Raw genomic sequence first — 13,605 nt, 5'->3', positions numbered from 1 at the left:
ATCCCAACAAAACCCATGTTCCAACAAGGAACAAAATTCAATCTTCACCTGCAACTAGCAACGCTATAAGAGGGGCTGAGCAAAGCGGTAACATAGCCAAACAACGGTTTGCTAGGAAAGGTGGATTAGAGGCTTGACATGGCAATATGGGAGGCATGATATAGCAAATGGTAGGTATCGCGACATAGCAATAGAGCGAGCAACTAGCAAGCAAAGATAGAAGTGATTTTGGGGGTATGGTCATCTTGCCTGAAATCCCGCAAGGAAGAAGAACGAGTCCATGAAGAAGACAAACGGACGTAGTCAAACGGATCCTTACAAACGCGACGTTATCGGAACTAACCCGAAGAGGCAACACCGGAAAGAAGCAAATAATATAGTAAAACAACCATCACATAAACATGGCATGATGCAAACCAAGTATGATGCATGTCCGGTTTAATGAAGCATGGCATGGCAATATGCACAAACGATACTACAAATTAAGTGAAGCTCAATATGCAACAAGTTGCATATTGATGAAGCACCACAATAATTATTTAGTTCTCTCCCGTTTAAGTACTCAACAAAATTAAATGTTGGTTATCATGGCAAAGGGTAAAGCATATGAAGAACTACCTATCTAGGCAAATTTAAATGAGACCGGAACAAAAAACAACAAGTCCGGAAAAACCTCATGAGCATATATTAGATTTGGTACTGTTCTGCCCTAAACACAATTTTAGAGTTGCTAAACAGGCAAAGCAAGTACACCATGTTAAACTAGACATTTTTCTACCCCATTTACATATAAAGTTTGTTAGGTTTGGAGCTACGGTTATTTAGTTATGAATTAAATCATTTTAACATGGCATAGGGGCAAATTAAAGCAAACAACAATTTAAACATTTCAAACATGGATGAAAGTTGCATATTATAAATCTAGATGAAAATCTAAGCATTTTTCATATATAAGGTTTTTACATATGATGCATAGATTGTGAGTTAATAAATGCATGAAGCCTAGGGGGTTCTCTGCAAAATCTGTAAAGCACTGGAAAAATTAGGAAATCGTCCATGAAAAAAAAACAGTGGCTCGGGCCGAATCTGTCTGGCCCAAAAGCATAGAAAAAAGGAGGCGCTGGGGGTGGCCTCACCCATGGGCTTTGGCCCGGTTTAGTGGAAGAAGGCCGACTGGGTGAGGAGGGGTGCGCTGGGCCGTGGCAAAGAAGCAGGCTGGGCCTGGCGCTTGCCTCGCTTGGTCAACGCGAGCGGACCTGCTCGTTGCTGCTCGAACGAAACAGAGGAGCGGCGCGGCGTGAAACAGGACTGCGGCGGCGAGGAAGAAACAGAGGCGCAGGGGACGGAGGGGCGCGGCTCCAGGCGCGGGACGGCAGCTTGAGGTGCGTGGGACGCCCGGGCAGAGGAGCTTGAGCTTCGGGCGCGCAAGAGGACCGGCGATGAGCTCCAACGGCACAAGCGCTCAACGGGGATGTCCACGGCAGCGCTGTGAAGACAACAGAAGAGAGAAGGAGCAGCGTGAGAAAAAGGAGGCCGGGAAGGAAGAAGAGGGGAGCAGGGGCGCGGGACGAGCTTGACCCGCATGGCGGCCGGCCGGATCGACGAAGAGGATGGCGAGAGATGGAGTCGGGGCAGCGGAGGTGCGGGCGAGGATCTCGTCGAGGAAGAGGATTTGGCCGGAGACAATGGCTTGGCGAAGCAGGGGAGACTCGGGCAGCACACGAGGAGGACCTGAACACCGGAACCCGTGGCGATGAAGTCGTTTCCCGGTGGTGGCTTGAGCATCAGGCGGCATGGTGCTCCTGGTCGAGACGAAGCCGAGGATGGGCGCTGGCCATTGGTGCGGTCATGCACGAGCGGGACAGGACGCAGGGCGCCGGCGACTGTTCCTTGTTGTGGCAAGTCAGAGAGAGAGGCGTGTGAGGGAAGGAGGAACAGGAGCATGGGAAGAAGGAAGACAGGGGCGCGGGGTTGTCCTCGTTAGCCGGCGGCTCCGACGAGGTCCAGCTAGGGCGTCGGGGACGTGAGGATCCAGGAGGCGGGGATGGTGGCGAGGAGGTGGAGCTCGGGCTCCTGCGGGATTTGAGCGTCGGCGGTCGTTGACTGGAGATGGATCAAAGGGATGGATGGTGGATCTGAAAACGAGGAAGGGGGTTGGCTGCGCGTGGTTGGCTGGATCAGATCTGGGAGGATCCCGAGAGAGGATTTGGTGGAGAGTGCGGCGGTGGGTGAAGGGACAAGCCTCCTAATTTCTAGGGTTTGACCAATATGGACTAGGGGTGGACGAATATATACTTTAGGTTAGGGGCTATCTCGTCCCTCCGATCAAAATCGGATGGTCAGGAAAAATAGGCTAGGGAGTCCAAATAAGAAAACAGTGATGTTTTATAGATGTTTGGGGATGATCCGGACCCAACGGTGACGACTGTCCGGGTTGGGTTCGGGACAACTTTCGGACACGCACTCAAGGGGTTCGATGCACAGTGCAAGGAGGGGTTTCGGGGCCTCACGGTTGGTAGCAGACTGTGTAGATGGTCTAGGGAGGAAAGAGAGGGAAAGCCCGGCACATGTTTCGGGATACCGGAAACGTCCGACATATGACTGACTATACTGCCGCTATAGTTATACGTTGGGGCGTCAAACGGGCTCTGAAAGCGATGAAACTTGACAGGCGGCCTATCTACACTAAAACAACACCGCATGCCAACTTTCATCCCATTCTGAGAACATTTTCCGGCCATTTATAAAATAATATTTCAGACATGCCGCGGGCGCGTGCAAGTGTGTCTGAACTCAGAACGGACAACGGAGAGAATGAGGAGACCGGGACGGATGCAAGTTTTGGAAACATGATGATGCAATGCGGATGATGACATGGCAAGATGCAACATGCAAGTGAATGACATGGCAACGACAGCGAATAACTGGAAGACATCTGGCGCAACAGTCTCGGGGCATTACATCATCGGTGCCGAGGCGCGTCGGTGGGAAAGCTCGAAGGGAGGGAGAATGGTGACGTGAGTTGGGGCGGTGAGGGAGGGGGCTAAATAGGGGCGGACTCGGCGGGAGGTGAGCCGAAATCCTCCCATCGATTTTTCGGCGACGCGGGCGAGCTCGCGCCATCTCCCTGGTCACACGAGGAGAGAAGCGCGTCGCCCGAGTCAGGCTCGTGAACTACTACTGATTCGCGTGTTTCCCCTGGGCCTGGCCTGGAGGTGCTTTAAGGTTCGTGCCATGCGGGCCGCACAATAAACGCAAGCAAACAATCAGGCCAATTTCTTCCTGCGCGGGCCAGGCTGGGCCATATGCAGGCAACCAAACACGCCCATACAACACAAGTTCTTTTTTGCTCCCTCCATTTCTAAATAGGATGATTTTGGTAGTTTAAATTGAATTACGAAAAGGTCATATATATGTAGAAACGAAGAAAGTAATTAAAATAATTGGAAATGATAAATTTCAAACATTCGGATTATAAGCATGGCAACTCAAACGTTTTTCATGGAAATTTTAGTTCACGCGAGGCAGCAATTTTAGTTGTTAAAACATGGCAACTTTGTCCCAGTTAATTTTTTGTCAAAAAATTGAAACATGACAACTTTGTCCCTGTTCATTTTTTTGTCAGAAAATTGCATGTTTGCCAATCTCGCGTGAACTAAAGTTGCCATGAAAAAACATTCAGGATGTTATGCTTAAAATCCAAACGTTAGGGATTTATGGGGTCCAAGATAAAACGGACGTTGGACGGGGCACAGGGATATAAATATATAAAGGTAAAAGCACCGGTAGTCCTGTAACTTACACACAATGTGAGGTCAAAACAATGATCCAAAAGTTACAAACCTCATCCCGTCGTCCTGCAACTTGCACCATACGTGACAATTTAGTCCTAGGCAAGTGACCGAGCAGCAAATGGCTCTAGGTGTCCCAAGCTAGTCGTTGCCTGCATTTTTGCAGATACCCCCTGCCGTTTTTGCTAATCAACCCGCATGACAACATAATCCCAACCCCTGTAGCCGATCCCTTTCTCTGTCTCCGTCGACTTCCTCCTCCTTTCTCTTTCTCTGTAGTCCTACCTAGCCTCTCCAGAGGATAGTTCGGCCGCTCACCCTAAGTACTCCTGCACGTTGCATGGGCGGTCCAGCTTCACCTGGTCTATAGAATATCTGCTAGTCCCCGCGCCGCATCTCTGAACTATGATGTTTGTAGAGCTTTCGGGAGAATCATACGACACTGAGGGTCCCATAAACCATTGTCCCGCGTGACGGTTAGTGCGTTTAGGCCAGCAACCAACTCAGATCAAATACCTAAATGTGTTAATGTATTATTAGTAGCTCGTGGACACGAAGAGGTCTCCTACTGCGCCGACTTGGTAACTCGCAGATCATGACCAGGGACCAGGCCCACCTCTCTTCCTAGGTGGTCTCCATCTTCGTTGTCGTTCCGCCACACTATCTCTCCCGGGTACCCTTGGGGCTGACCCGTCTTTATCATTGTAACAGCCGGGGTTCAAGTCCATACCATCAAGCTGAAACCAGAGGAATCAACCTCGATAGGTTTACCTTGATATATTGCACGCCAAAGTCATCACCTAGAGTGAAACTAGTAAATGGCACGTGCCATGCACGTGTATAATCTAAAAAATATTTTCAAATGTCCTAATTTGGGTTGGAAGATGGCAATGTTTTCACTCCATATTAGATTATGAATACTCGTACACTACTGTTTTCAAGTAGTAACACGCATATACACGTGCACGTCTACACACTTGAGTGAGACGTAAGTGTTTTCTCTTGACACATATCTAGACATTGAACAAGAGAAAGTTAGAAATACACATGCACATGTGTAACTTTAATAGCCATAATTTAGACTACAATGAAAGGTGTCAAGCAAATTCATTAATTAATCAATGATTAATGGTAAATATACCAACACTTTTATACGTGTATCCATGTAATAATATTAGATTTTCAGGATTTAGTGTTTAAAAAGAAACTTGTACAGGATTCTTAATACCTAGAGAAACAATATACTCCCATCATCCTCAAATGTCTGTCTTATTAAAATTTAGTACAATATATCCTAGATTGAGCAATTGAAATAATACAAAGTTGGAAGTTTTCTTTTTTTATGGGTAACAAGTTATTCATAATTATAAATTTTTGAGGGTATAATTATAATTGAAATAGTTACTCAAACACCGCTTAGGTCTGTTTAGTTGATAAAAATAAAAAAATTAGATAAAAATATTGGAAATACAAAGTTGGAAATCAGGGTAGTGTAGTTTTGAAACGAATTTGTAAGAGAAAGTTAAATCGATTTAGTTGCTACATATATTGCACTTTTATTTTATTTGGCATTCTCTTACTTGTTAAATTGCTCGCGCGCTTATAACCGAGGCTGCACCGTATTTTCTATCTCTCTCTTGAATGGTATAGCTTGCTACAGCTGCTAGTACAACTCTAGTGACCTATCTAGAAAAAAAGTAGAACTCAGCATGTGAGCTTGCCAGAAGTTTCTAGATAGCAACTCAAGAAGCGGAAGCGCAGCTTTGCTAGCTGCTAGCTAGTAGTACTACTGTAGTGCTTCGTGTATTATATCATTCGCGCTTGTCAGAAATTTCCATATACCCACAAGAGAATCGCGCGCGACCCACATACTCCATCTGGCACTGGCAGTCTGGCTGGCAGCACAGTGACAGACTCCCAGAGCGAATCCCTGCAATAGTGGTCGTCGGATTGGCATATCGGTAGATCACACTTGATACGGATCGGTGGAGTCGTACAATTGTAAGGGCCTTTAGGGGTGTTCGGGGCTCGGTACAATGACCCATCATCTCAGACAACCCAGATAGTGTAATATGGAAACACAAACACGGGTGTAGGGTCACTGATGGGACACTAACATAACTAATCTAGGCATGCTAGGATAATAGGTAATGTATCGACGGCAGGTTACAAAAGCAGGCTATGCATCGGAATAGGAGCTATCGAAACAACAACGATAGCAAAACCTAATGCAAGCATACGAGAGAAAAAATGGGCGATATCTGGATGATCAAGGAGGGTTCTGCTTGCCTGGTTTCTCTGCAGACAAAAACAGATCCTCAATGAAGTAGACGATCATCGAATCATCAGCGGTCTCGGAGTGTATCGGGAAGGAAGTAACGGAGGGGGAAACAATAAATAACAAAGCAATTAAATGCACCATGATACGTCTCCAACGTATCTATAATTTTTGATTGTTTCATGCTATTATATTATCTGTTTTGGATGTTTTATATGCATTAATATGCTATTTTATATTATTTTTGAGACTAACCTATTAACCTAGAGCCCAATGCCAATTTCTGTTTTTTTGAGTTTCGCGGAAAAGGAATACCAAACAGAGTCCAAACGGAATGAAACCTTCGCGATGATTTTTCTTGGACCTGAAGACACACCAGAGACTTGGAGATCAAGTCGGAGGAGCCACGAGGCGGCCACAAGGACAGAGGGTGCGCCCCCACCCTTGTGGGCCTCCGTGACCCTCCTGACCTAATTCTTTCACCAATATATTCCCAAATATCCCCAAACCACAAGAGGCATCCATGAAAATACTTTTCGTCCACCGCAACCTTATGCACCCGTGAGATCCCATCTAGAGACCTTTTCCGGCACCCTATCGAAGGGGGATTCGATCACGGAGGGCTTCTACATCAACTCTATTGCCCTTCTGATGAAGCGTGAGTAGTTTACCACAGACCTACGGGTCCATAGCTAGTAGATAGATGGCTTCTTCTCACTCTTTGATTCTCAATACCATGTTCTCCTCGATGTTCTTGGAGATATATTCGATGTAATACTTTTTTTGCGGTGTGTATGTCGAGATCCGGTGAATTGTGGATTTATAATCAGGTTATCTACGAATATTATTTCAATCTTCTCTGAATTCTTTTATGCATGATTTGATATCTGTGTAATTCTCTTCGAACTATCGGTTTGGTTTGGCCAACTAGATTGGTTTTTCTTGAAATGGGAGAAGTGGTTAGCTTTGGGTTCAATCTTGCAGTGTCCTTTCCCAGTGACAGTAGGGGCAACAAGGCACGTATTATATTGTTGCCATCAAGGATAAAAAGATGGGGTTTTCATCGTATTGCTTGAGTTAATTCCTCTACATCATGTCATCTTACTTAATACGTTACTCTGTTCTTCATGAATTTAATACTCTAGATGCAGGCAGGAGTCGGTCGATGTGTGGAGTAATAGTAGTAGATGCAGAATCGTTGCGGTCTACTTGACACGGACGTGATGCCTATATTCATGATCATTGCCTTAGATATCGTCATAACTTTGTGCTTTTCTATCAATTGCTCGGCAGTAATTTGTTCACCCACCGTATTATTTGCTATCTTGAGAGAAGCCTCTAGTGAAACCTATAGCCCCCAGGTCTATTTTCCATCATATAAGTTTCCGATCTACAATATTAGTTTCTGATCTACTATATTTGCAATCTTTTACTTTCCAATCTATAAACCAAAAATACCAAAAACATTTACTTTACCGTTTATCTATCTCTATCAGATCTCACTTTTGCAAGTAATAGTGAAGGGATTGACAACCCCTTTATCGTGTTGGGTGCAAGTTGTTTGATTGTTTGTGCAGGTAGTAGGTGATTTGTGCGTTGTCTCCTACTGGATTGATACCTTGGTTCTCAAACTGAGGGAAATACTTATCTCTACTTTGCTGCATCACCCTTTCCTCTTCAAAGGAAAAACTAACACAAGCTCAAGAAGTAGCACACCGCAGATGTATGTCACGACAAAATGTGTTCCGTGTTGGTGATATGCTCTAATGCATTACTAGGCATTTTAATTGAAGAGGGGAAATATTCCCAGCTCTAGGTATTATTGTCTGTAATGATTCAGGTGTAAATGTTCAAGGTTTGTTATGCTACAGGGGTGGACCAGATATGTGAATGGCATATTCAGATTCGATATATTTTTCTAGTCAACTTTCATATATAAATTATTTTCATCCGACTTATGATTTATTTATATGAATTTTCAAAATTTATTGCATTTTCTAAAATTTCTAGATTTAATAATAATTTGAGTTGACCAAGTCAATTTGACTGGTCAAAGGGAAAGGATGTGGCCCACATGTCATAGGCAGCAACTAAACTATTCTTGTTAATTAGATTAATTAGCTTGGGGTCCACTTGTCATAGGGGGGTTAGTTAGTCTGATTAGTGCTAAACTAATTTGGTCGGGCCCATGTGTAGTGGCACAACCATGCTTTTGGTTGTGCACACACACACGCACAGCACATGAGGCACCGACCATGGCCACGAACACTACCTAGGCGAGCGTGGGGGCTACCATGGGAGGGCATTGGCACATGTGGGTGTGGGTGTGGACGCGCGTGAGCGGCGCGGCTGGGGTGCATGCTCGCGGGCGCGGGCAGCAGCGATGCAGTAGCAGCAGGCAGCAAGAGTGGCGGGAAGTGGAAGCAGTAGGAGGAGGCCACACCAGGGCACATGCGGGCAAGGGCGGCTGTAGGGGAGCTAGCGCGTGGGCGGCCGCGAGCGATAGGAGTAGCTGGGGCAGGCGCGCACGAAAGTAGAGCTTCGGCGTCCATGGTGAGCTCGAGAGGCGGCGACTTACAGTGATGTATCTGCCGGTGCTCAGGAACGACACCTATGGGATCATAGGGAATCCCTACTACGGTTGGCGGGCGTGAGGCTGTAAAAAGAGCGGGTTTAGAAGGTCAACACGGAGGAGTTTATCCAGGTTCGGGCCGCAATTGATGCGTAATACCCTACTCCTGTTGGTTTGTGTTTATCTGGTGTTCTTGGACTAGTTACAAAGTGTGCACGGTCCAAAAAATCCGAATCCTCTCACAGTACACCGCGGGCCTCCTTTTATAGTCAAAGGGGCCGCCACAGTGTCACACCGAAGGTGGAAAGTTGTACAGTAATCAAGTTTATCGCCTGACATCACGGGACAAAACGTATTAAATGTGCAACTTAGGTGTCCTCTTGCTTTATCGGGGACAGCAACGAAGCCCGTCCCGTCCTTCGCCGCTTCGTCTTGCTTCGACACGCGTCTAGGCCAACGAGGCATGCAGCGCCATGTAGGTGAAGGAAATATGCCCTAGAGGCAATAATAAAGTTATTATTTATTTCCTTATATCATGATAAATGTTTATTATTCATGCAAGAATTGTATTAACCGGAAACATAATACTTGTGTGAATACATAGACAAACAAAGTGTCACTAGTATGCCTCTACTTGACTAGCTCGTTAATCGAAGATGGTTATGTTTCCTAACCATAAACAAAAGAGTTGTTATTTGATTAACGGGATCACATCATTAGGAGAATGATGTGATTGACATGACCCATTCCATTAGCTTAGCACCCGATCGTTTAGTATGTTGCTATTGCTTTCTTCATGACTTATACATGTTCATATGACTATGAGATTATGCAACTCCCGTTTGCCGGAGGAACACTTTGTGTGCTACCAAACGTCACAACGTAACTGGGTGATTATAAAGGAGCTCTACAGGTGTCTCCAAAGGTACATGTTGGGTTGGCGTATTTCGAGATTAGGATCTGTCACTCCGATTGTCGGAGAGGTATCTCTAGGCCCTCTCGGTAATGCACATCACATAAGCCTTGCAAGCATTGTGACTAATGAGTTAGTTGTGAGATGATGTATTACGGAACGAGTAAAGAGACTTGCCGGTAACGAGATTGAACTAGGTATTAAGATACCGACGATCGAATCTCGGGCAAGTAACATACCGATGACAAAGGGAACAACGTATGTTGTTATGCGGTCTGACCGATAAAAGATCTTCGTAGAATATGTAGGAGCCAATATGAGCATCCAGGTTCCGCTATTGGTTATTGACCAGAGACATGTCTCGGTCATGTCTACATTGTTCTCGAACCCGTAGGGTCCGCACGCTTAAGGTTTCGATGACAGTTATATTATGAGTTTATGAGTTTTGATGTACCGAAGTTAGTTCGGAGTCCCGGATGTGATCACGGACATGACGAGGAGTCTCAAAATGGTCGATACATAAAGATTGATATATTGGACGGCTATATTCGGACACCGGAAGTGTTCCGGGGAAGTTTCGGATAAAACCGGAGCACCGGGGGGTTACCGGAACCCCCCGGGGGGTTAATGGGCCTCATGGGCCTAAGGTGGAGAAGAGGAGGGACTGCCAGGGCAGGCCGCGCGCCCCCTCTCCCCCTAGTCCGAATTGGACAAGGAGGGAGGGGAGGCGCCCCCCCCCCCCCTTTTCCTTCTCTCCTTCCACCTCTCCTACTTGGACAAGGAAAGGGAGGGGAGTCCTACTCCCGGTAGGAGTAGGACTCCTCCTGCGCGCCTCCTACTAGGGCCGGCCGCACCCCCCTTGGATCCTTTATATACGGAGGCAAGGGGCACCCCTAGACACACAAGTTGATCCACGTGATCATATTCTTAGCCGTGTGCGGTGCCCCCTTCCACCATAGTCCTCGATAATATTGTAGCGGTGCTTAGGCGAAGCCCTGCGACGGTAGTACATCAAGATCGTCACCACGCCATCGCGCTGACGGAACTCTTCCCCGACACTTTGCTGGATCGGAGTCCGGGGATCATCATCGAGCTGAACGTGTGCTAGAACTCGGAGGTGTCGTAGTTTCGGTGCTTGATCGGTCGGGCCGTGGAGACGTACGACTACATCAACCAAACGCTTCCGTTGTCGATCTACAAGGGTACGTAGATCACACTCTCTCCCTCTCGTTGCTATGCATCACTATGATCTTGTGTGTGCGTAGGAATTTTTTTGAAATTACTATGTTCCCCAACAGTGGCATCCGAGCCTAGGTTTTATTTGTTGATATTATATGCATGAGTAGAACACAAGTGAGTTGTGGGCGATATAAGTCATACTGCTTACCAGCATGTCATACTTTGGTTCGGCGGTATTGTTGGACGAAGCAGACCGGACCGACATTACGCGTACGCTTACGCGAGACCGGTTCTTCCGACGTGCTTTGCACATAGGTGGCTTGCGGGTGACAATTTCTCCAACTTTAGTTGAACCGAGTGTGGCTACGCCCGGTCCTTGCGAAGGTTAAAACAGCACCAACTTGACAAACTATCGTTGTGGTTTTGATGCGTAGGTAAGATTGGTTCTTGCTTAAGCCCGTAGCAGCCACGTAAAACTTGCAACAACAAAGTAGAGGACATCTAACTTGTTTTTGCAGGGCATGTTGTGATGTGATATGGTCAAGACATGATGCTAAATTTTATTGTATGAGATGATCATGTTTTGTAACCGAGTTATCGGCAACTGGCAGGAGCCATATGGTTGTCGCTTTATTGTATGCAATGCAATCGCGCTGTAATGCTTTACTTTATCACTAAGCGGTAGCGATAGTCGTGGAAGCATAAGATTGGCGAGACGACAACGATGCTACGATGGATATCAAGGTGTCGCGCCGGTGACGATGGTGATCATGACGGTGCTTCGAAGATGGAGATCGCAAGCACAAGATGATGATGGCCATATCATATCACTTATATTGATTGCATGTGATGTTTATCTTTTATGCATCTTATCTTGCTTTGATTGACGGTAGCATTATAAGATGATCTCTCACTAATTATCAAGAAGTGTTCTCCCTGAGTATGCACCATTGCGAAAGTTCTTCGTGCTGAGACACCACGTGATGATCGGGTGTGATAGGCTCTACGTTCAAATACAACGGGTGCAAAACAGTTGCACACGCGAATACTCAGGTTATACTTGACGAGCCAAGCATATACAGATATGGCCTCGGAACACGGAGACCGAAAGGTCGAGCGTGAATCATATAGTAGATATGATCAACATAGTGATGTTCACCAATGAAACTACTCCATCTCACGTGATGATCGGACATGGTTAGTTGATTGGATCACGTGATCACTTAGAGGATTAGAGGGATGTCTATCTAAGTGGGAGTTCTTAAGTAATATGATTAATTGAACTTAAATTTATCATGAACTTAGTCCTGGTAGTATTTTGCAAATTATGTTGTAGATCAATAGCTCGCGTTGTTGCTTCCCTGTGTTTATTTTGATATGTTCCTAGAGAAAATTGTGTTGAAAGATGTTAGTAGCAATGATGCGGATTGGATCCGTGATCTGAGGTTTATCCTCATTGCTGCACAGAAGAATTATGTCCTTGATGCACCGCTAGGTGACGGACCTATTGCAGGAGCAGATGCAGACGTTATGAACGTTTGGCTAGCTCAATATGATGACTACTTGATAGTTTAGTGCACCATGCTTAATGGCTTAGAATCGAGACTTCAAAGACGTTTTGAACGTCATGGAGCATATGAGATGTTTCAGGAGTTGAAGTTAATATTTCAAGCAAATACCCGAGTTGAGAGATATGAAGTCTCCAACAAGTTCTGTAGCCAAAAGATGGAGGAGAATCGCTCAACTAGTGAGCATGTGCTCAGATTGTCTGGGTACTACAATCGCTTGAATCAAGTGGGAGTTAATCTTCCAGATAAGATAGTGATTGACAGAATTCTCTAGTCACCATCACCAAGTTAGTAGAACTTCGTGATGAACTATAGTATGCAAGGGATGACGAAAACGACTCCCGAGCTTTTCATAATGATGAAATCGATGAAGATAGAAATCAAGAAAGAGCATCAAGTGTTGATGGTAGTAAAGACCACTAGTTTCAATAAAAGGGCAAAGGGAAGAAGGGGAACTTCAAGAAGAACACCAAGCAAGTTGCTGCTCAAGTGAAGAAGCCCAAGTCTGGTCCTAAGCCTGAGACTAAGTGCTTCCACTGCAAAGGGACTGGTCACTGGAAGCGGAACTGCCCCAAGTATTTGGCGGATAAGAAGGATGGCAAAGTGAACAAAGGTATATTTGATATACAGATTATTAATGTGTATTTTACTAGTGTTCGTAGCAACCCCTTGGTATTTGATACTGGTTCAGTTGCTAAGAGTAGTAACTCGAAACGGGAGTTGCAGAATGAACAGAAACTAGTTAAGGGTGAAGTGACGATGTGTGTTGGAAGTAGTTCCAAGATTGATATGATCATCATCGCACACTCCCTATACTTTCGGGATTAGTGTTGAACCTAAATAAGTGTTATTTGGTGTTTGTGTTGAGCATGAATATGATTTGATCATGTTTATTGCAATACGGTTATTCATTTAAGTTAGAGAATAATTGTTGTTCTGTTTACATGAATAAAACCTTGTATGGTTACACACCCAATGAAAATAGTTCGTTGGATCTCGATCGTAGTGATACACATAATCATAATATTGAAACCAAAAGATGCAAAGTTAATAATGATAGTGCAACTTATTTGTGGCACTACCGTTTAGGTCATATTAGTGTAAAGCGCATGAAGAAACTCCATGCTAATGGGATTTTGGAATCACTTGATTATGAATCACTTGATGCTTGCGAACCATGCCTTATGGGCAAGATGACTAAGACTCCGTTCTCCGGAACAATGGAGCGAGCAACTGACTTATTGGAAATAATACATACTGATGTATGTGATCCGATGAGTGTTGAGGCTCATGGCGGGTATCGT

General features: G+C 45.3%; 1 protein-coding gene across 2 annotated transcripts; it reads right to left on the bottom strand.

The window, feature by feature from the left end:
- Window positions 1–239: 239 nt before the first annotated feature.
- Window positions 240–2,233, bottom strand: LOC123130520 (uncharacterized). Of its 2 annotated transcripts, XR_006463861.1 has the most exons (3): window positions 1,579–2,233; window positions 1,137–1,486; window positions 240–338 (listed from the first exon to the last, which is right to left on the bottom strand). XR_006463861.1 is itself a non-coding variant. In XM_044550398.1 (2 exons), the coding sequence occupies exons 1-2, from the start codon at window positions 1,793–1,795 to the stop codon at window positions 1,242–1,244; spliced, it is 462 nt and encodes a 153-aa protein (XP_044406333.1). In that variant the 5' UTR covers window positions 1,796–2,233; the 3' UTR covers window positions 859–1,241. The 2 variants fall into 2 exon arrangements, 1 of the variants encoding a protein (XP_044406333.1); XM_044550398.1 differs by lacking the exon at window positions 240–338 and having other exon boundaries at window positions 859–1,486.
- Window positions 2,234–13,605: the final 11,372 nt, after the last annotated feature.

Source organism: Triticum aestivum, chromosome 6A (assembly GCF_018294505.1).
Source record: "Triticum aestivum cultivar Chinese Spring chromosome 6A, IWGSC CS RefSeq v2.1, whole genome shotgun sequence".
NCBI classification, from domain to species: Eukaryota; Viridiplantae; Streptophyta; class Magnoliopsida; order Poales; family Poaceae; genus Triticum; species Triticum aestivum.
Note: the sequence above shows the minus strand (reverse complement) of the source record. Positions and strands in the feature narration are given on the sequence as shown.

What these genes read in the sequence shown, in the direction of transcription:
- LOC123130520 (XM_044550398.1), bottom strand. Translation starts at nt 1,795, where the DNA reads ATGCCGCCTGATGCTCAAGCCACCACCGGGAAACGACTTCATCGCCAC. An exon ending in TCCGGCCGGCCGCCATGCGG is followed by an intron (nt 1,487 to 1,578) that starts GTCAAGCTCGTC and finishes TTGTCTTCACAG; the next exon opens with CGCTGCCGTGGACATCCCCG.